Below are 21815 nucleotides of genomic sequence, written 5' to 3' on the forward strand. Positions count from 1 at the left end.
ACGGGAACTTTATGAAAGATTTCCACTCGTCTTGTGAACCTTCTATCTATGTACAAGAACTGAAAGAACCAAAGTTCTAAGTAATAAAATAAGTAAATCAGCCATAAGATATGGTCTACTAAAATTCACTTGCAAGTCAATAAGATTGCTAGAAGAAGAATAATTATAGCCCTCTGACTAAAGTAACCACTATAAAGAAGACTAATTTTAAAATATATCAAAACAGTATCTTGTTCATAGCCAAATCCTGCATAAAAGGCTTAGATTTTTTTGAACTGTACAACGGATAAAGTATCTCTGTTCAAAATCTACAAAAAGTAGTATATTCCTGACACACTGATAAGAATAAAGCCACAGGGTGACAAAATAAAATTAGATTAGATAACTGTATTTCTTATTATTCATGAGGCCTTACCCTTGATATGAGTTGATATCATCATTCAACCAGTCTTCAAAAGCTTTGTCTGAAGATGCAGCTGTATTTTGGGGTTGGCCAGAAGTACTGAAAACCAAGGATTAAAGGTTAGAACCAAACCTTTGTAGAAGTACATAGTTCTCTTTCAACACTTCAAGGATCTGTGATAAAACTAGTGTAAATACTCCCTCCACTTCTATAGATCACAACCTTTCCTAAGCCCTAGCAAATTGTCTCCATGAAAGGCTATGCCAGAAAAATTCAATGCTCAGCAATGAACCTTCCGGTGCTGAGCCTCCCCATGCTAAGTTGAGCAGGCCCTCAGATAAGAAATGTACACTCTGGAATTATGCCTGAACTCAAAGCTCTATAGTTGGGAAGAACCCATCAGAACTTGGGCTCCACTGGCATAGCCTCCATATCATGAAGTTGACATTAGAGTAATATTTAAATGTTGGTACAAAGAACGTAACAGAGAAAAAAAACAGGCCCACCTAGTGAGACCAAAATGCTAGCTAATGAAATGGATGTGGCTTTGTATCCTGCCTGTCACTTCAGGTATGATTTTTTCTGAAGGGTAAGGCCAAGATAACAAATTCCTTGTTTGAAATGAAGTTTAAGGAAAAGATGAAAGCAAGTAAGGTGATCCATTCCAACAATATGCAAATCAAACAGCAACTGCTACTGGGACTACTACATATGTAGCAGAGTCACGTAATAGCAATTAACTAGAAAATGAAGGGAATAAAGGGGAAAGGGGGGGGCAGAAATTTAAAAAAAAAAAAAAGTCCTTCAGAAAAATCTTCAGATAGAAACACCTCAAAAGTAAAAAAAGTTTAATCCTAGCAAGAAAGTATACATGCAGAGTTTTAAGTACAAGAACAACAATTTTTAGAACAAATCAATGAATTAAAAAACCATTTATGTTAATCAAAACTAGTATTAAAATTTAAATATTAATAGAATTCTACATTGGAGCTGAAATTGGAACACAGAAAGAAAATGGCAAATAAGACCTATAGCAGAATTTCAGTACTAAAAGAAAGGAGTCTGCATGTAAAATTTACGTACCGGTGAGCTGAGGATAGAGCCATTTTAGGTTGAGGTGGAGTCCAGTTTTGAGCAGAAGAAGTTTCAAGTGACCATTCTTTTCCTTCAGCTAATGTAGCCACCTAGAGAGAAGTAAATGACAGAATAAGAGAAGGTGAAGTCGAGTAAGAATTTAGAAATCATGGACTTTTTATCTGTTTTGCTCAAGGCATACCTATACAAATCCACAGTACTCCAAGCCGAAACCTTGCCCCAAAAAAACCCCCAAAAGAAAGCAACAAAACAACTCCTTTTATAGCCAACTTCTTCATATAGCAATTAATGTCCAGTTGTATCTTAAGTCAAGTTTATATGTACATTTTTCATATTTTAAATCTGTGTCTCAATTTTGATTGCAAACTGAAAGCAATTTCAGAGAGATCAACTTGATTGTTTTAGTTTTACACATAAATCCCTGGGAATCCACTTACCTATCCCATAATGCAGTGTGCCTCACTCCCCTCTGAGAATATTTTTTTCAAGATGCATGTGAGCCTTTCATGTTCAATTATTTATAAAACTCAATGTTCTGCTCCCTCTTTCTTCAACTCCCTCCCCTGCACTAGAGGTAGGGAAGAAAGCACAGCTTCTGTCACTCTGTTTATCAAAAGTTATTTGTTTACCCTATAATCAAAATCAACAGTCATTACTCTTTAGCACCATTAGGCAGCCTTTTGACTGGGGGAAAACTCTGACCTAATGATGGCCACATCCTTGGTGATTTGCAGTACCCTGCTGTTAGCCTCTGAAGGCTTTGCCAGAAATGAATTATTCTACACAAACATGTTTGATTTGCAAAATGTTTACCACATAAGTACTAGAGAAAGCTCAAGCCTCACTTCCTAAAAAATACTACATTAGAATTTATATTCCTCTAACCATACAGAAAGCTGACACTTAAGCTTACCTTGTCCCTAAAAAGAGCTGCAGCTTTACTGTTGTATTTCTCCTGCATTGACCAACAAGGATCATAATCTTCTTGAGATTCCAGGAATTCTCGAAATCTGGCATTTCCCCCAGCCTTCATCTTCTCAAGCTCTATGTCCTTCCATTTGTCCATGGTAACAGAGCGCACAAAGCTAGGAACCAATAAATACTCATCATCTAATAGTTTCTTCAATTCATTTTATTTGGCCCATAACAATGCTGTGTGCAATGCTCTGGTTTTTTAATTTCTCAATGGGTAACTAACCTGAGGTGAACTCCTAGGCCTCGATGTTTCCCTGAGCATTCCAAGCAGATCCAAATCCCATATGTCACACTCACCCACTGGGGATTGAATGCACCACACTCAAAACAGACCTGCAAAAAAAAAAGTATCAAAAACAACTCATAATAGCCTCTGCAAACATAAAGCAATGTACAAAAAGAAAGAATAGGGAACATGAGGGTCCTTCAGAACCAATGGGCAAAAAAAAGATGAAGCTGACAGAAGAGATTCCAAAAAGGATGGCTAAAGAAGTATAAGAACAAAATAAAGAAGTGACCCAAGGTGTCCAGATATTGGGTCAATTTGTTTAAACATAGCAGGCAGAACTAGTAGGATTACTATGAAAAAGAGGCCCTTGAGTTGGGCTAAGAAAAGGTCAGTGGAAAATACTGGAAACATGGTTTCCATGAAACAGTCCTAGTGAAAATCAGAATGTAAGGTTTCAAAGACAAAGCTGAAAGAGACAGATGGTGGGAAAGGACAGTACATTTCCTTTCTCAGAAATCTGGATGCATAGGAATGGCAACATATAAAAACTAAAGTGAATTCAAATTAAAATATTCCTTAAATAAATGCTATATAATAAACATGGTGGTAGTAGGAGTACAGACTTCTCATTTGAAGTTGGAAGTTCTCCTCAAATGAAGCAACATTTACTAATCACCAGAAATGAGATTACTACTTTATAATTACATTTTTAACAACTATGCATATAATTACATGACTTAACTTTCAGAAGTTATGCTAATGAAAATGAAAACAGTATTACAAGAAAGAGCTCAGACTACACTAGATCATTAAAATGATTCATTAAAACTAATTAAAGCTTCAAATGAGACACAAATCCTTACATTGTTTTCATCTTGTGCTCTGACTTCTTTAAGAACCTTCCTTGTTCTTGGGCTTGCCATGATTCTGGGAAAAGGAAGGAAGAATGTGTATTTAATTTTTTAAAAAATATAACTCAAATGAAACACTTTGCAGGAAAAAAATGCTTAAATCAAATGCATTGCACAACAGTCAACTACAATTTGAGAAGTTCTCAATTCCTTGATTCCAATAAGGACTAGAGTAGAACTGCTACAAAGATAGCCTAATAATACAAACTTACTGACCTGTAGCCTGGGACCTTGGAAACATTTCTTAAGTAAACTGAAGTAAAAGAGTTTATTATCCTAACTCTTAGAAAGAGGACACAGTTTGAATACTCTCACAGTGGAAAAGAATCCTATGTCTTTTGAATGGAATTTAATTTTTGTAACATTTTTCAATTTTGACTTAAGTATTATGTATACTGGAAATTGTACATTATTTCTAAAACATCACATTCTTAATAATTATAGTAATAATCAATGTCAAAGTTTTTAAATTGTGATCTTTTTCAGTCATGACACAAAAATGATATTGAAATAAATTTGCCACCTGAGTAGACCCTAAATTTGATTTAACTTTTTTAAATGAAGGGAAAAATTTCAATCTGTTGCTTCTTACAAATTTAGAAGTTAATATCTCTTTCTTCTCCCCTAAAAGTAAAGGTAAGACATTACAAAAATCACAAAACTGTTACATGTAGTAAGAAAGCGACACCCCACTGCCGCCATTCTTCCCTCCTAAAACTCAAAAAATGAAGGTACCTTACTGGCCAACCAGGTAAACCCTATCATTTTACAAATGAGGATCAATTAGGGGAAAGCAGGATTAAATGACTTGCCCAAGGTTAAACAGGTAGAAGGGCAAAGCCAGTTTTTTAACTCAGACCTCACGGTCACAGTTCAGTGGTCTTTCCAATGAATCATATTGCCTCTTTTTTTACTTAAGTTATAAAAACATACCTTCAAAAAGATGGATATAAATATGCTATAGCATCTTACTAATGACAGCTTGAGGGTAAGACATGACACGGCAATTTAGACATGTAACAAGATTTGGAGACAATGAACAACTGAATTACTAAGTCCATATCCACAAAATATAGAAGAAACAGAAGCCCTCCAATGCATAGGGTAGACACTCTATGAAGTATTTAAAGGATAACATCAAGAACTGCACAAATGTAGAAAGAAAACATCGCACAGTAGAAGGAGCATTCACACTGATAAAAACTGTAGATATACTGAAGCATAATATACAACATATATTTATATATACAAATAATACAAAGAGAAGCTTGGCATATATCAAGTGTTTGCTATCATAAGAAATGTAACCATATAGCAGCTTCCTCAATTTCCTCTTTTATATCTTTCTCTAGAAAGCAGATGCAGAATTTGTACTGCTTTGGGGGGTGGGGGTGGAGAGGGAGGCATTGTTTCCCAAGCTACTGGAGTTACCCATCTTGTCACTGCTGTCACTATAAGCATTTATCGACACATCTCCCATTGGGGCCACCTTTTTTCCCCTCCCCATGACCTGCAGCTATGGCAACTATGACAGCATTATGGCAGGAAAGCAATGCAAGGTCAAGTGCTGATGTCTCACCATCGTCCTGCCAACGCAATTCATAAAGAAATAGGTAGCGAGCTGCAGCAACATTACTACTGCTGAAAGGAAGCTATTTATTTCTCTACAGAACTGCTAGACTTAAAAGAATGTCATCTAAATTGTTTTTTCCTTTTAATTCAGCACCAAGGAGACCAATCAATGTAAAGCGATATAAAGCTTAAAGAAGAACATCTAATTTTTTGTGGAATGGTTTGAAAATTATTAATTCTCTTTCAGCATATGTTCTTTCTGATTATGGTTCAGGAGAACTAGCATTAGCATGAGTCAGAAAACTTAGGTTCTTGTTATAGCTTTGCCACAAGTTAGCTGTGAGATCTTGGGCAAATCAATTAATCTGAGTACCTCTTTACTAATCTGTAAAACGGGTACAACAGCTGCCCAGTCAACTTGAGAGCTTTTCTTAGGATTAAATTTAACTCTAGATACAGTGCCTTGAGAACTATAAAGCACAATTCAAATGTAAAGTCTTACTATTGAGCATTATTCCATAATGTCTACTATGGTTCTACTAATTCTTCTGCAGTGACTGACAAAGGATTACTAAAAAATAATTAGCTTTGCTATGAACATTTTGATTATCATGTTATACTAAAACAGATTAAAAACTGGAGATAATCTTAAAGATCCAATTTTATTTTTAAGATCACCTGTGTTACCATCAGACTATTCACTCAGGATAAAACTGAATTTATTATGCCAAAAAAATTTTCCAAATTTGAGAATGTATTAAGTTTAACATGTATCAATACGTATCCTTTTATTTTCAGCCACTAAGTTCAGATCTGCCCTCCATCAACCCCTGCCTTTTACTCTCCCCCAAAAAACCTTCCCTTCATTTCTTGTCTCTTCTAGTTCCAAAAGTAATATGTTTTGTATCTGTACTGTCAATTCCATGCCGGGGACAAGGACCATTTGTGTCTTTCCCTTAATAAAGAGCAATACTACCAGATCAATTAGCATGAATCATTCAATTAGTTATCATTTATCTAATGCTTTTATATGGAGGGCAGAGAATGAGAAAGTAAAAATAAGTAAGTTACTTACTTTATAGCACTTACTTTACTTAAAGTAAAGATAAGCCATGCAAATACTGCCTAATTTGGATAAAAGTACAGAAGAAAAAAAAATCAAAACCTCAATGAGAGATTTGGTCATTTTAAATCTTATGTAAAAATAATCAGAATATTCCCTTTAAGGAAATTGAAAAATGTGACTAAAAGGTGATCCTTTATATGACAATTTTTTTATGACTAAGCCTCCTTCCTGACTGAACCGTACTAAAACTAAGAACCAGAACTCCTGAGTTTCCAAAGGAAAAAATTATTAGCCACAGACTTTTTATAGTTGGAAGGGACCTTAGACTTCATCTAATAAAATCCTTTCATTTTAGCTGAGAAAGCTGAGGCCATATGATCCCATGTGAACTTGCAGAGATGAGACTAAAATCCCAGTCTTCCAGTCCAAAATTCTTTCCTACTACAGGGTAAATGTTTAGATTGTGGAGGAAACTCCCCAGATAATATAGGATGATAAAAATTTTCAAATAGACAAAATTAATTTGTTATTAATCCACATTAGAATATAAATCCATGGTACTTTTACTAAGTAGATTAAACACTTTTGTAAAACCTGTAAATATTTTGGTTCATAGGCAGAAAAAGTAAAAAACATGAGTCCAAACAGATAAATTTACTGTCCCAGGTGAGTATAACACTCTGTATCTTTTCTAGGCATCTAGGATGTGAACTTCTGATGGTGACAGTTATAGAAACTGGGACCAAAATAAACTAAAGAAAAGGCTTACTGTATCATCTAATCTATATTCTTAAGGTCAAACATACATTAAAATAAATGGGTAGGGGACTGCAAAATGGACAGATTATTTTATCCTTCAATCTCATGAATTACTGAAAGACAAATCTCTCTATTTTTCCACCATGACCCAGGGAACCCATTATGGGAAAAATCTCATCATCTTGTAAAATCTTATCACCTACCTTATCACTACCTTAGGCCTCTCTGATTAAGGGGTGGGGCCATAAACTCCAAACCTCCATTTAAGGTTGAGAGCTCAGCTCAGAATGTGTCATTAATTACCTGGCTGCACTACTCTGGGACTTCTCTGACTTTTCCACCATGCTCCTGCCTAAGGGACCTTCTCCTCTCTTCCCTTTTCAGTTTCTTTTTGTATTTTGTCTTCTTTCATTAGACTGTAAAAGCTCCTTGAGGGCAAGACTTTTTTTTAAAGTATTTGTATCCTTAGTGCTTAGCAAAGAGCACGGCACATAGATGCTTAATAAATGTTTATTGACTTCTGAGGGAAAGATGTTTCAGTATGAAAACAAAGCCGCACAAAAAGCAGTATCTGGACAGAATCTAGTTGACAGATTTCTTTTCCGTTAGAACAAAATCTAAAAGAAAAATAAAGGAAAGTTGGGATTTGGTTCAGTTGTCTAATTAGACATTCCTGTCATTCCTAAAATTGCTTACATAAATCTTCTCATAAGGGAAAAAGTATACCAATAAAAAGTTGTCTTTGCAATAAGGTCAAGCAAAAGAAGTCACTTTTTTTGTTCCACAATCAGAGAACTTTAGTCCTTCGTGAATTCAGTGCCCAGAGGAAGATTCCAAGAGCCTGAAAGGTTGTGGGGAAAATGGAATACAAGATGGCTAAAAGAAAGCGGGGAACGCTAGGAGCCCAAGAGGACGGAGTACTGGGCCTGAAGTCAGGAAAATGGGAGTCCAAATCAGGCCTCAGACACTCCCTAGCTGTGTGAGCCTGGGCGAGTCTTTGCTTCAGTTTCCTCATCGGTAAAATGGGCTGGAGAAGGAGATGGCAAACCGAGGAAAACCCAAACGGGGCCACAGGAGGGGGCCACAGGAGGGAGCCGGGCGGAACAGGGGCCAGGAGGCGACGCGCCCAGGGGGGCCTCGGAGAGAGCCCGGAGGGGGCAGCAGGGTCCGGGTCATAACAGCGGACCTCCATAAAAACAGGCGGGGAGGGAAATGCTTCTCCTCTCTCCCATTTTACAGCCCAAGAGACTGAGGCTCCAGATCGTGAAGGGGCCTGGCCCAGATTCACACAGCTGGCAAGGGACTCCTTGGAAATTTTATCACGCGATCGAAATGACTCCAGATTTAACTCTCTCTCCACTACCACCGGACTGGGCGGGACTGGGAAGGTGCGGGGGAGGGGGGCTCGGGTCCGAGGCAGGAAGAGACAGTCGGCGGCTGAACAGGGCAGGGGGCGAGGGGCGTCTGGGACAGCAGGGTGGCGGAGGACCCTGGGCCGAGGGGTTTCAGTAGGGAGGAAGGGGAAAGGAGAGGGGACGCCCCGATGCCCCAGGCACAGGGCACCCACAGCGGATGGAGGGGGTGGGGGAAGGTCCAGGCCTGGGGAAAACCAGACCGGGTCCGGGCGGAGAGGCTCGTCCCCACCGAGGAAAGGGCTCCGAGGCGGGCCCGGCCGATCCGAGGCGAGCACCGCGCCAGGGCACTGACGGACGGCCCCAGGGAGGGAGCGGGGTTCGGGGCTGGGCCCCGGGAGGGGGCGCTCAGGGGGCGGGGAGGTTACCTGGAGGAATCGAAGGCGGCAAGAGGGCTAGGCCGGGCTGAGGGCTCGGGCAGGGGCGGCCGAGGAGGCGAGGAGTCGCTGGAGGAGCCCAGGTAGCCGCGGGTCTCACATCTACACCGCAGCCGCCATCTTCCGGCTACGTTGCAGTTTGCAAGGCATTGTGGGTAGACTCTCGACCCGAGGGCGGGAGAAAGGGAAGGACGAGAGGAGGAGGGGGGAGGAGGAGAAAGGGAAGGAGGAAGGAGAGGAAAAGGGGGAGAGGGAGGAAAAGGGGGGAGGGGGGAGGGGAAAGGGGAGTGGGAAGGGTGTGTGCGTGGGGGCACAGGGGCACTTCCGCGTGTACCGTGTCGGGTCCCAGGACGTGGTCCCGCCACGCCCCTCTACGCACGCCACGCAGTTGCCATGGAAAAGGGAGGCTTCTCCATCCCTTTCTTCCCTCCTCACCCTTTCCTCCTCCCTTTTCCCCCCACCTCTTCCACCCCCACCCCTTACGCTTCCACATCTCCTTAGGGAACGTGAGGTCAAAGGGACAGCGGAGGGCACCTGGGTCAACGTGACGTCACGGGGTCAAGGAAAGGGCGGGTGCGGAGCGGCCACTAGGTGGCGCGGTGGAGCAAGAGCAGGAGCCCGGATCAGGAGAGGTGACGGAGTCCGCCTTGGGGAGGCTGGGCGCTGTTATTCCCATTGTACAGATGAGCGATCTGGAGCCCAGAAAGATGGTCGTGTGTATTCCAATATAATCTGCGTCCATCGGTAAAACAAACAAGCAGCAGACACGTGTGAAATCCTTACTGTGTGCCAAGCACTCCGCCAAGCACCGGGGTTCAAGGCCAGGATGGGGCAGTCTCTGCCCACAAAATGTTTGCGTTTAATCTGGGCTGAAAAACGTAACCTACGAGCAAAGACAAGGAGGTGGGAAAGACCTTGCGTGTCAGAGGACGGGATTGGTTTCTTGAAGGAAAGTAGGGATTCTCAGAAGAAAAAACGAGGAGGGAAGGCCTTTCAGTCCTAGGGTGGGGGTGGGGGCAGTTTTTTAAGGGTGTGGAGAATGATCATTGAACGTCTCATGTAAGAAACAGCAAGGACAGCTGAACTAGACTGCACAGTCTGTGAAGGATGGTAATGTGTCATAGGGCTAGAAGAGCAAGCTGGAGCCAGGCTGTGAGGGCTTTAAATGCCAAACATCCTATAGGCAGTGCTGAATCACTGGCGTTTATTCAGCAAAGGAGTGGCGCTGTCAGACCTGCATTATATGTCTATTATATATGTATATATATATATACACGCATGCAAACGTCACACACATCCCTCCAAGCCATTCTCCAGAAGACATCAAAGTGATGTCTAAGCTTAATTATTGTAAAATAATATAACATCATTTACATAATTATATATATTTTTATATGTTATACAGTTATATAATTATGTAGCTATGGGATAATATATATTATATAACTATAGAATAATATTAGACATATTGTTATCATATATCAATTTAGATATAAAATAGGAAATACAAACCATGCTGGTACAGGCCCTTATCACCTCTTACCTGGAATATTAGAATAGCTTCCTCATTGGTTTCTCTGTCACTCAGTTTGTAATCCATAATCCACACAGATACCAAACACAAGTGTGTATACCATATACATGATTTATATGTGTGTTATAAATATGATATGTGTATATGTGTGTGTATATGTATATGTATATACTACATTCCAGAAGAGAGATGATGAGGGCCTGAAGCAGCATGGTGACCATGTGAGGAGAGAGAAGGGGATAGATGTGAAAGGTGTTATGACAGCAGGACCATTATCTGAATCCATGTTTCCTGTCTTTAAGCCCACATTCTTTCCAAGCTATCTGTTGACTAGCCGTGGACAGGGTAGCATTTTTTTTTCCTATAGAAACAGAGCCAGGACACCACTACCACTGTATGGAGCTCACCAGAACTTCAGAAATGACTTCATCTGAGTTTGTCCTAGTATTAAGGAGATTTCTGTCCTATCTTTTGGCATCTAGAACAAGAGGAAAAAAACCCCATGAATGAATGAATTTGTAATTGTTTCATTTTTCATAAATAGCAGTGTGGTGTAGTAGAAAGAGTACTGTTTCTTGTATCAAGAGAGGTTTGATTAGAATTCTAGTTCTGATGTTTACTAGTTGTGTGACTTTGGGCCTTACTTTCCCCATCTGTAAAGTGAGGATAAGATACACTATCTGCTTTGCAGGATTAGTGTGAGAATAACACATAGTAATGCTTAAAAGGTTATATAATTTTGAGTCATAATTATTTATTCTGTTTTTCCCAAAGCCATTTGATTATATGGGTACAGAAAAACCTATGTTTCATTTGATTTAGGAAATAATGAGCACCTATTCAGCCACTATTCCCAGACTTATGCTGGAAGGGGTGGAGGAGAAGAAAGAAAATAATTATACACTGGTTTTGCCTTTAAAAGAGCACACAATTTAGTAGGGGAGACTGAGAAGCAATTACAATAAAAAGGTAAGTTATACAGGTATTAGCAGTATCAGCACCATGGTCAGTAATTGTGGCAAAACAGAGGAGTTTACTGTTTCAGTACTTAGGTGGTAAACCACACAAAGATGCAAATAGGTAAGCAGTTTTAAACCATCATTACAGGAAGTGCTGATGCAACATTTTTTTTTCTCATTGAGCCTGTTGATTTCAATACTGTAGGGAATTCCCAATGAGGACATTCCTTCTATCAATGTAGATATATCATTGTTTTATAATTTATGGCACTAAGAAGCTGCCTTAGGTACTGTTAATTTAAGTGATCCAGGCAAACATGCATAGTATATATCAGAAGTGAGACTTGAAGCCAGGTCTCCTCAACTGGAAGACTAAATCCCTATCCAATACACTGCAGCATTACTGGTGATGCTGAAGAGGAACGAGTGGTTACTGCAAAACCTGTACTACTAATTAGTTTGGCTGTTTTTGTCAGTGTAAATTTTCCTTGGGTGAAAGATGCAAGAGAAGACAGACTTCTCTGAGATGAATGTACCTTTGTGTTTCTTCCTTGGTGCATTAACCCTTAGGAAAGCAGTTAAAAGAGAGGAGGGGGAAGGGAAGGAAGAAAGTGGGGAGGAAGCAGAAAGAGAGGGGAGACAGACAGACATACACACACATACACACAGATTGAAATGGTGTTTCTCTGTCCCTTCTCCAGATGTGTGCTCTCTTGTGATAGTATTTAGTATTGTCTTCATATACAAGGACTGGGTCTTTGATGTAAAGATCTTTCAGTGTGGTCTTTGGTTATATTATCTGTATGCATCATATGTTGTACATATATGATACATTATATTTTATATGTATTTGGTTTGTATTAGAACCTAAATATTGAGAAATGGGTTTTGAGACTCCATCCCGACCACTCTGAGTATGGTTTAAGAGTCCCGTAATAAAGTTCAATAATATTTGTGTGTGTGTGTGTGTGTGTGTGTGTGTGTGTGAGTGTTTAACCAGGAGATTCTTGATCTCCACAGTTTATGCACACACTCACATTGCCCACTACCTCCTACAACAGTAAATTGATGCTCATAGATTAGAATGGGAAATCACATCTGGTGTTGCTAAAATTTGACAAATTTAATAAAATTAAATTAATAAAGATAATCTTGGCTTAGAAAGAAAAACACCTTCACAAGTACAAGATTGGGGAGGCATGGTTAGATAATACTTTGCCTAAAAAAAGATCTACAGATTTAGAAAAATGAGACATCTTTTGGAAAGACTTAGTGGGCTGCAAGCTCAACATGAGTCAATGGTATGATGTGGCAGGCAAAAAATCCAAAACTATTTTGGGATGAATTATGTGAGACACAAATTACAGGGTTACAGAGGTTCTTCTGTATTCTTCAACCCTTGGTTAGATTCCATCTGGAGTACTGTTTTCAGTTCTGGACATGACATTTTAGGCAAGATAGCAATGAACTAGAGAGTGTCTAGGGAGGAAGGCAACCAGTGAAAGGTCTCAAGTTTATACTATATGGAGATTGGTTAAAGAAAGTAGGGACATTTAATCTGGAGAAATGATCACTTAGTGAGGAAATGAAAACTAGCTTTATTTGAAAGACTGTCACACCCTCAAGATTGATTACAATTTTTTCTATTTGGCCTCAGAGGGCAGAACAAGGAACTATGAATGGAAGTCACAGAAACAAACTTTGACATGATATAATGAAAAACTTCTTAGCAGTCAGTTATCCAAACTCTAATGATAGATAATTTTTATTGGGGTTATTTTTGAGTTGTTAAAAATGAGAATCTAAGTAGGTACCTATGAATTGAAGAATTGTTTAATAAGTTATGATTTATAAGTGTGATAGAATATGATTTGTTGAACTCTTATATAGTTTCAGTGACCAAGGAGAAGGATTCAGAGTACATAATGAGACAATATTTTTTTTGGACATGTCCAGTGTGGAAAGTTTTGATTTACAAAGTTTGTAATGGAGTTAGCTTTTCTTGTGATCTCAAATGAGGTGTGAGATTGAAGGGTTAGAGGTAGATTTTGACTGATTGAAACAGAAAACATATATTTCTTTAAAATAATCAGTTATCTTAAAGTGGAATGAACTGCCTCAGGGAGTGGAGCACTCATTCACCCTTACTGAAGGTCTTCAAGCAAAAGCTTGGATATCTTTTTGTGTGTTTGTTACTTTAGGGACAATTTTTATTTTTTCCAATTACATGTAAAAAACAATTCTTAATATTTGTTTTTTAAAGTTTTGAGTTCCAAATTCTCCCCTTCCCTCCAACCCCCTCCCCACCTTGAGAAGGCAAGCAATTTGATATAAATTATACATGTGCAGTCATGTTGTGGGGGAAAAAACACATACAAGAAAAAACCCCAAGAAAAATAGTTTTTAAAAAATCTTCTTCTGTTTTGCATTCATACTCCATTAGCTTTTTTTCTAAAGGTGAATAGCATTTTATGAATGTCATAAGTCTTTCAGAATTGTCTCAGATCATTGTGTAGTTGAGAAAAGCTAAGTCATTCACATTTGATCATCAAACAATATTGCTGTTAGTGTGTAAAATGTTTTCCTGGTTCTGCTCATTTTGCTTTGCATCCATTCATGTAAGTCTTTCCAGCCTTTTCTGAAAACATCCTATTGGAAAGACTGGAATTTCTATCACCCTACTCCCTGGCAATCTATGTTCCTGTGATACAGCCTTCTCCCCCTCCCCCCCACAATGTAGCACTTCTGCATTCTAGAACTCCAGTCTTATGGTTAGTGATTATTCACCCCATATGTTCTAGACACAAGATCCACCATACTGTTTCATGACAGTCTTCCTGTCATACTCTTTCTCTACCTTCACCTCTTTCTAACTCTAACTCCAAGAACAGTAATTAAATTAAAACTACCATTCCTAGAAAGGACATGTCAATCAATTGCCCTATGACCACAACACTCCTCCCTTGATACCACTCTTCTAAGTGTATTGTCTTATTATAATATAATTGCTTGAGGTCAGAGACTCTCTTGCTTTTTTTATATTTTATTGCTAACACTTAGCAGAGCATCATAAACGTAATAAATACTTAATAAATCATTTTTCATTCATTCACTTGTCAGATATGTTGTAGAAGGGATTTTTTATTCATGTATAGGTTGGATTATATATGACTGTTGAATTCCCTTCTAGTTTTGAGATTCTATGATTCTGTACTCTCCTACTCAAAAGCGATGGAGCAAGAACAAAAAAACTGAGAAAAAAACTTTGATTAGATAATTAGGCATGAAGGATTAAATTTTGTGAACAATTATAATAGAATGCTGTAATAAGTAAAAATAATTCATGCCAAATCCCAGGATCGCAAAACAGAAAAAGGAGGCAATAGAATTGCTAATAAATTGTAGGATTGCATGACAGGAGACTCCTGGATATTCTTGAAAACGTAAGAACATATATTCTTCAGCATAAGAAAAAGACCTTGTGTCAATATTATGTCAACTGGGGAACAATGTTTAGTAGAGAGAAGAAGCCAGAGTTGTTTGATCAAGGGTCTAAAAATTGGGGTGATTTAGGGGAATTTTACTTTCTCTGGCATGCTACCTGCATGTATATATTCAGTCTACATGTATGCATTCTGGCTACAGTGTGTGACAATAAATAAATTTCTCATTAACTTGAGATACTTTCTGCCTCCCGATTTTTATGACTCACCAATCATGATGATGAGTAGAGGACTGTCTTGATGGACTTGTGGTGGAGTGGAGCTATCATGTGGAAAAATGGCAGCTGCTAATCATATAAGAGGTCTTATGATTTCCATCTAAAAAGCCCCCTCACAGTTACTCCCACTTTGCTAGACCTGGAAAATGAATCTAAATGAATTAAATTCTGTATAAGAGACATTTGGGCTAATTTTTACATGTACTCAGAGGATCTGGACAGTCAAAGGTACATTTGGGATTCCTCTAGAGGAGATGGTTAACAAATTGGACAGTCTGGTATGCTTTAGGACAAATTGGCTGATTTGATATGCTTCAGGAACTTGAGATATTAAGTGTTTTATTTGTGTAATGTCAAGTATTTTGTCTCTATTTTGTCTCTTGGTAAATGCAAATGGAATTTTTTTGTGTATGTGGCCTGATCACTCAAAGGAAAAGGGTACAAAGAGTGAAAGATTGTCTTCAGAACTTTTGAAACTTCCCAAAAGATAAAATCTCTCTCTTTCTCTCTCTCTCTCTCTCTCTCTCTCTCTCTCTCTCTCTCTCTCTCTCTTTCTCTCTCTCTCTCTCCCCCTCTTTCCCCACCTCCCCTCTGAATTTCTAAGTTAGGTAAGCAGACAAGAGACAGATATGAGAGAAGAAAATCTTTTTTTTCCCCTAGTCTACACAAATTTATGGCATCACAAATTAATTAGTGACTATATTTGTGCCTACAATTTAAATTCTCTACTGTGAATTTCCAAATTGAATGGTTTTCATAAATGCTGAAATATCTTAGTGAGTTCTATGGTACTACTCTATAGAATTTTTTTAAGGAAAAATAAAAATAAAACGCTGTAAAAGTTATGTAGAAATAGCATTTGGATAATTTTGTCAGGCTTTCCCTGGAGAGTGATAGAATTACTGTTTTAAAACAAGGGAGGAAGGTAATTTCATTGACTAAAGAAAAGCTGAAATTAGTTTGAAAGTGTCATTGGTGAAATCCAAAAGTTTAAGAAAAAAAGAAAAAAATTCATCTGCAGTTTGTAGTTTAAATGTAGCGGGTGCTTAAGAACCACTCTTATTAATTCTTTCCTTGACCATGAGAATCATGACCATTAGGGAGCCACTTAAAAATTAGTGAAATTCAATTTGAGAGAATGTTTTATGTTACCAGTGTATTTTTTTCTGTGAATGATATAACAGAATTTGATTATTTAGGTAAACTAGAAGCAAAGGTACCTAAAAATTTTGGAACAGATCATGCATTTTTAAGCTCTTAAAAATGCAAAAAAAATGAAAGTATTAGTACTGATTAGTATTATGTAATAAAAACTTGTGCTAAATTAGCAAAGGAGAAATTTAGTGAATGGAAGATTTGTTCTATAGTTAGTCTGGGATGTGATTAGGAAATAAAAATGAGATAGAATTAAGAAAATGGAAGAAAGTAAGGGTAGTGAAGGATCAGAATATGAAAAGAAAATAAGAAAGATGCAATTTTGAAGTTTGGACTTTTAATCAAAGTCCACTAGAAGGAAACTTAAGGAAAACAAAAGGTTTAAGCAATTAGGAATGAGAAGAGAATTAGTGGACAGTTAAACAAAATTGTAGTCTGTTTTGACTGGCAGTGTGAATAGAGAAGCGGTTTAAATGTAAAGGTTTTGCTAGAACCAGAGAGTAAAACAGATATTGAAAGAATCCACTACTTGCCTCCTGGAAGTGATCCCAAAAGGAAAAATCTTAAGAACATTGTGGCCAAATTCCAGAGCTCCCAGGTCAAGGAGAAAATATTGCAAGTAGTCAGAAAGAAACAATTCAAGTATTGTGGAAACACAATCAGGATAATACAAGATCTAGCAGCTTCTACATTAAGGGATCAAAGGGCTTGGAATATGATATTCCAGAGGTCCAAGGAGCTAGGATTAATACCAAAAATCACCTACCTAGCAAAACTGAGTATAGCACTTCAGGGGAAAAATGATCATTCAATGAAATAGAGGACTTTCAAGAACTCTTGATGAAAAGACCAGAGCTGAAAAGAAAATTTGACTTTCCAACACAAGAATCAAGAGAAGCATGAAAAGGTAAACAGGAAAGAGAAATCATAAGGGACTTACAGTTAAACTATTTACATTCCTACATGGAAAGATAGTATTTGTAACTCTTGAGACTTTTCTTAGTATTAGGGTAGTTGGAGGAATTATATACATATAATACAAAAGGCACAGGATGAGTTGAATATGAAGGCATGGTATCTTAAAAAATAAAATTAAGGGGTGAGAGAGGAATATATTGGGAGAAGGAGAAAAAGAGAAATAGAATGGGGCAAATTATCTGTTGCATAAATGAAGCAAGACATAATTTTTTCAATGGAGGGGAAGAGGGGACAGGTGAAAGGAAAAGAGGGAACCTTACTCTCATTGGATTTGGCTTAATGAGGGAATAAAATGCATACTCAATTTGGTATGTAAATCTATCTTGCACTATAGAAAAGGAGCAGAGAAGGGGATAAGTGGGGGAATGGGGGGAATGATGGAAGGGAGGGTGAATGGGAGGAGGAGGTAATAGGAATAAGTGCTTTTGAGGAGGCCCAGGGTCAAGAGAGAGAGTAGAATAAATGGGGGTCAGGATAAGATGGAGGGAAATATAGTCTTTCACATGAAGACTGTTATGGAGGTGTTTTGCATGGCTATACATGTATAACCTATATTGAATGGTTTGCCTTCTCATTGGAGATGGGTGGGGAGGCAGAAAGGGAGAGAAGTTAGAACTCAAGATTTTAAAGACAAATGTTAACATTTGTTTTTACATGCAACTGGGAAATAAGACATAAAGACAATGGGGTATAGAACTCTGTCTTGTTCTATGGGAAAATAGAAGGGAGGGGAATGAGAGAAGGGAGAGGTATGATAGAAGGGAGGGCAGATTGGGGAAAGGGGTAATCAGAATGCACGATGTCTTGGGGTAGGTGGAGGGGAGAGATGGGGAGAAAATTTGGAACTCAAAATCTTGTGGAAGTGAATGTTGAAAAATAAAAATAAATTAATTTTTAAAAAAAGAGTGAAGGGTTTGAAGTTTTGGAAAGAGAGACTGGAGGAAAGTTTTTAATCTCATTGAGATAAAGAAGGATATGAGAAACATTTGAATAAAGGCCTGTTAGCAATTTGAAATTTATGGTATTCTATCACAATGTTTACCAAATGAAAATTAAAGTGGTAAATTTGAAAGTGGTATTATTTGAGGATGCAAAATTCTGTCCTTGAAGGACCACTAAAAGGGTTTGTTTTAATTCTTATATGGGGAATATAGAGGTTATTTTTACAATTTCCACGTTTCAGAAAATTCCCATGGACTCTAAAAGGTGGAGAGAATACAAAGAAATCTTTGGCAGCAGACTCACTGAACATAGCAGGTCTTATAATTTGAACTGCAAGCAGTAAATGGCCATTGGGAAATATGATATTCTGTATGATATCACTTGTAAATATAGATCCAAATGTTGCTGAATTTATTCTAGTCTCATTTTAAGAGAGATGTGTTCTCCAATTAGGATTACTCTAATATTTGACCCTTTACACATAAATTAGGCCTTAATATACTTGATATTTGGCATTTTGACAATGGTTATTGCTTATTAAACAAATATGCTTATTAAGGCAATGCAAATTACAAAAATATGTTTTGTCAAAAGTATAATTGGATCAAAAGCACTCTATACTTGCCTTGAATGTAATCAGCACAAAGTGCCAAAATGGATAAGATAAAGTGATTTTCTATGTAAGATAATTAAAAAATACATTCAAGTGAATTAATGTTATTTGCCTGGCAAGAAGTTTTGTTTCATGTTTTATTATTATTATGTGTCTAGTTTCTCATATTGCAAATTTTGGGAAATGATTGTATAAGAAATACTGTTAAAAAGATGATACAATTTTTTCATTAGAAAATCAACTACTCTTTTGATATGGATGTTGTAAAGCTATTAGAGACTTTTGTTATAATGCAAAAAACCTATCAGTTATTTAATTGGGCATATTTTCCTTTAAAAGGAAAAATAATAATTACTGTATGGGAAAAGTTAGAAAAAAAATCTTGTGAAATTTCTTTATCTGTGAACTTGCCCAGTTCCTTGGGATCTTCTACTTGAACAAGGTGATAAAATCTTATCATCCCTGTGAAAGAACTTGCTAAATATTGTGATATACTAAAATTATGAATTGGTTTACTGATAAATTGGGAATTCCCCCTTTCCATCATAAACATTAAGAGCTGAGAGGGGAGGGAGGACTTACAAATGTGCTAGTAGTGTAGAAGTGATTTATACAATGATTTGTGATCGTGAAAATTATTCAAATATGCCCACAATAGTACATTTTGAAGTTATATTTTAAGCCAACATGGTCTCATAACACACTCATCTTAAAGACCTACTTTTGTCTAAGGGAATTTTTATATAATGCCTTAAGAGATGGATGTCTGTTCATCTGGAGACTTATAGTAAATAACCAATGTTCCCCCCCCAACCCAGTCCTGTGTTTTTTAGTGAACTCTCATATATTTACTAGCTATATGGAATTCCATCATGTGATTATTTTCTTAATTTTTACTGATTGATTTTTATACCAGGGTGAGTTTAAACTAGAAAAGAAAAAGGAAAAGAAAAATCTTGTTGTTGTTGCTACTTTGCAAAGGCCTGGAAAACTTTTTATTGTTAACTGTTATTGTAACAATATGAGAGAAATAATAATTGTACTTAGTACTAAGTTATGGTTAGCAAAACTTGCTATTTGAGGTAAAATCCCTTGTGACTGTAATTTGATGTTCTGCTGAGTTTTGAATTCAGATATGGTTGTCTCAGTTATCATTGTCAGTAATCTACCATTCAAGGAAAATACCTCAAGTTACTCAAAGGGATTGTGATCCAAGAACTGCTATTGATGTATATCTGTGCATGGGAAGATTGAGAGGATGATATTACAAAGCAATGGTAGGATCCTTTTGACTCAGTTTCCCCATTGTATTTGTTCCTTTTTGAACAGGAATGGTTTCCATCTATTAATTCTGAGACTAACTATAATACCATATTAATAATGTGGAACTTTGCTACATGGTTGGCTGTTTGAAAAAGTTAGCTATGGCTCATCTGAAATCAAATAAAATTAAGTGTGCTTTATCCTGTTACACCTATGTTAAGTCATTCTGTGCTCTTAGTCCTAGGTCTGGAGGAATAAGTTTGATGTTTCCACCATGTCCCTCCTACTTCCTTTCATAGAAAATTTCTCTAACCATAGCATGTAAAAGTTTAATTTTTAAAAAAATATGTGATGAATATTGTTGTGTATAATGTTCCAGTACCTCTGAAGTACTATAATGGGATGCGAATATAAGGTAACTAATTAGGTAGACTACTTTGATGTTCTTATAGCTCTGTTGTTTATAAGGTTAGCTCCAAACTGAACTATCTTTTACCACATGAACTAATTACTGTTAGGCCAATCTGATTAGACTGTCAGGTTTTTACTAAATTATATTATCTTATTATTAACAGGTTTAGCATCATTACCTTGAGAACTTCCACAAGTGATCTGAAACACAGATGATGGTCAAAGGGGAAACTGACAAGCATCTTGATTGGAATTGAGTCCTTCCTGGGGGCAGTCAGCTGAGAAATGGCAAAAAAGGATGTGCAGAGGAGCTTGAGAGATTCACAGAAAACACTTAGCAAATACCTAAAGAAACAAATCATGGATACTGCCAAAGGACTTGATACCATTAAAGCTACAACTATATGGGTTTTCTTTTTCACTTTATTTGTAATTTGTAAAACAAACAAATAATTTTGCTTATTTAGTTCTATGCATGTTATGGATCTATTATCTATTCCTTAAGCTTCATATTATTTCTATTCAGACTGATACTGCTTTAGGAATTGTTCAAAAGTTGTAAGGCTACTAATAGTCTTAAGAGGGAAAATTAAAGGGTTAAATTTTGTGAATGACTATAACTGAATGCTGTAATAAGAGAAAATAATTCATGCCAAATCCCAAGGTCGCAAAAAAGAAAAAGGAGGCAATAGAATTGCTAATAAATTGTAGGACTACATGAAAGGAGACCTCTGGATGTTCTTGAAAATAGAATGCCTTCAGCATATGAAAAAGTACTCGTGTCACTATTATGTCAACTGGGTAAATGTTTGGTAGAGAGAAGAAGCCAGAGTTGTTTGATCAAGGGTTTAAAAATTGGGGTCATTTAGAGGAATTTTTACTCTTTCTGATATGCTACCTGCATACATTTATTCAGTCTACATGTATGTATTCAGCTACTGCATGTGGCAATCAATAAACTTCTCATGAACTTGAGATAATTTCTGCCTCCTGTTTTTTATGGCCCAACGGGTACACAGGTACTTAGGAACATAGACCGACAGATAGATATCTACTAGTACATTTGAAGTGATTTGAACCAATTGAACTGTATTGACTACCTTGGTTAAGAAGATCATATCATCAGAGAAATAATGACATGACTTGAATTTGACTTTGTTTTGAGTGACGGAGAGCTTACATGGTAATTAGGTCTGTAGATAAATAGTTACTTAGGTCATTAGACACTTAGGTTGTTGTTATTGCTATTGAGTTGGTCCCTCATTCTCAAAAGAGGACCATGACATAAGGGAGATGATGGCATGACTTGCAGTTGACTTTGATTTGAGTGAAGGAGGATTGTGCAAAGTCACTAGCCTCACTTTCTCCTCCAGAACCATCTAGGTCCAGAAGCCAGATATTCATCAGGATGATTGAAGGTGGCCCAGGATGCAATGGGAG

The 21815-nt window shown here is 37.4% G+C and overlaps 2 protein-coding genes across 5 annotated transcripts in view; one reads left to right on the top strand and one right to left on the bottom strand.

The window, feature by feature from the left end:
- Positions 1–9313, bottom strand: part of ARFGAP1 (ARF GTPase activating protein 1) — a 35676-nt gene extending 26363 nt beyond the window's left edge. For all 4 annotated transcript variants that reach the window (XM_072633311.1, XM_072633309.1, XM_072633310.1 and 1 more), the window contains exons 1-6: positions 8791–9313; positions 3566–3629; positions 2697–2806; positions 2412–2583; positions 1487–1587; positions 416–502 (exon numbers count right to left, since the gene is read on the bottom strand). In XM_072633311.1, the coding sequence (XP_072489412.1) occupies positions 416–502; positions 1487–1587; positions 2412–2583; positions 2697–2806; positions 3566–3625 (530 nt within the window). In that variant the 5' untranslated portion in view covers positions 3626–3629; positions 8791–9313. The remainder of the gene's footprint in view (positions 1–415; positions 503–1486; positions 1588–2411; positions 2584–2696; positions 2807–3565; positions 3630–8790) is intronic.
- Positions 8554–21355, top strand: LOC140518582 (uncharacterized). The gene is made up of 3 exons (XM_072630876.1): positions 8554–8709; positions 8822–9431; positions 20540–21355. The coding sequence occupies exons 1-3, from the start codon at positions 8554–8556 to the stop codon at positions 20557–20559; spliced, it is 786 nt and encodes a 261-aa protein (XP_072486977.1). The 3' UTR covers positions 20560–21355.
- The last annotated feature ends 460 nt before the right edge of the window (positions 21356–21815 follow it).

This window comes from Notamacropus eugenii, chromosome 1 (genome assembly GCF_028372415.1).
Source record: "Notamacropus eugenii isolate mMacEug1 chromosome 1, mMacEug1.pri_v2, whole genome shotgun sequence".
Taxonomy (NCBI): Eukaryota; Metazoa; Chordata; class Mammalia; order Diprotodontia; family Macropodidae; genus Notamacropus; species Notamacropus eugenii.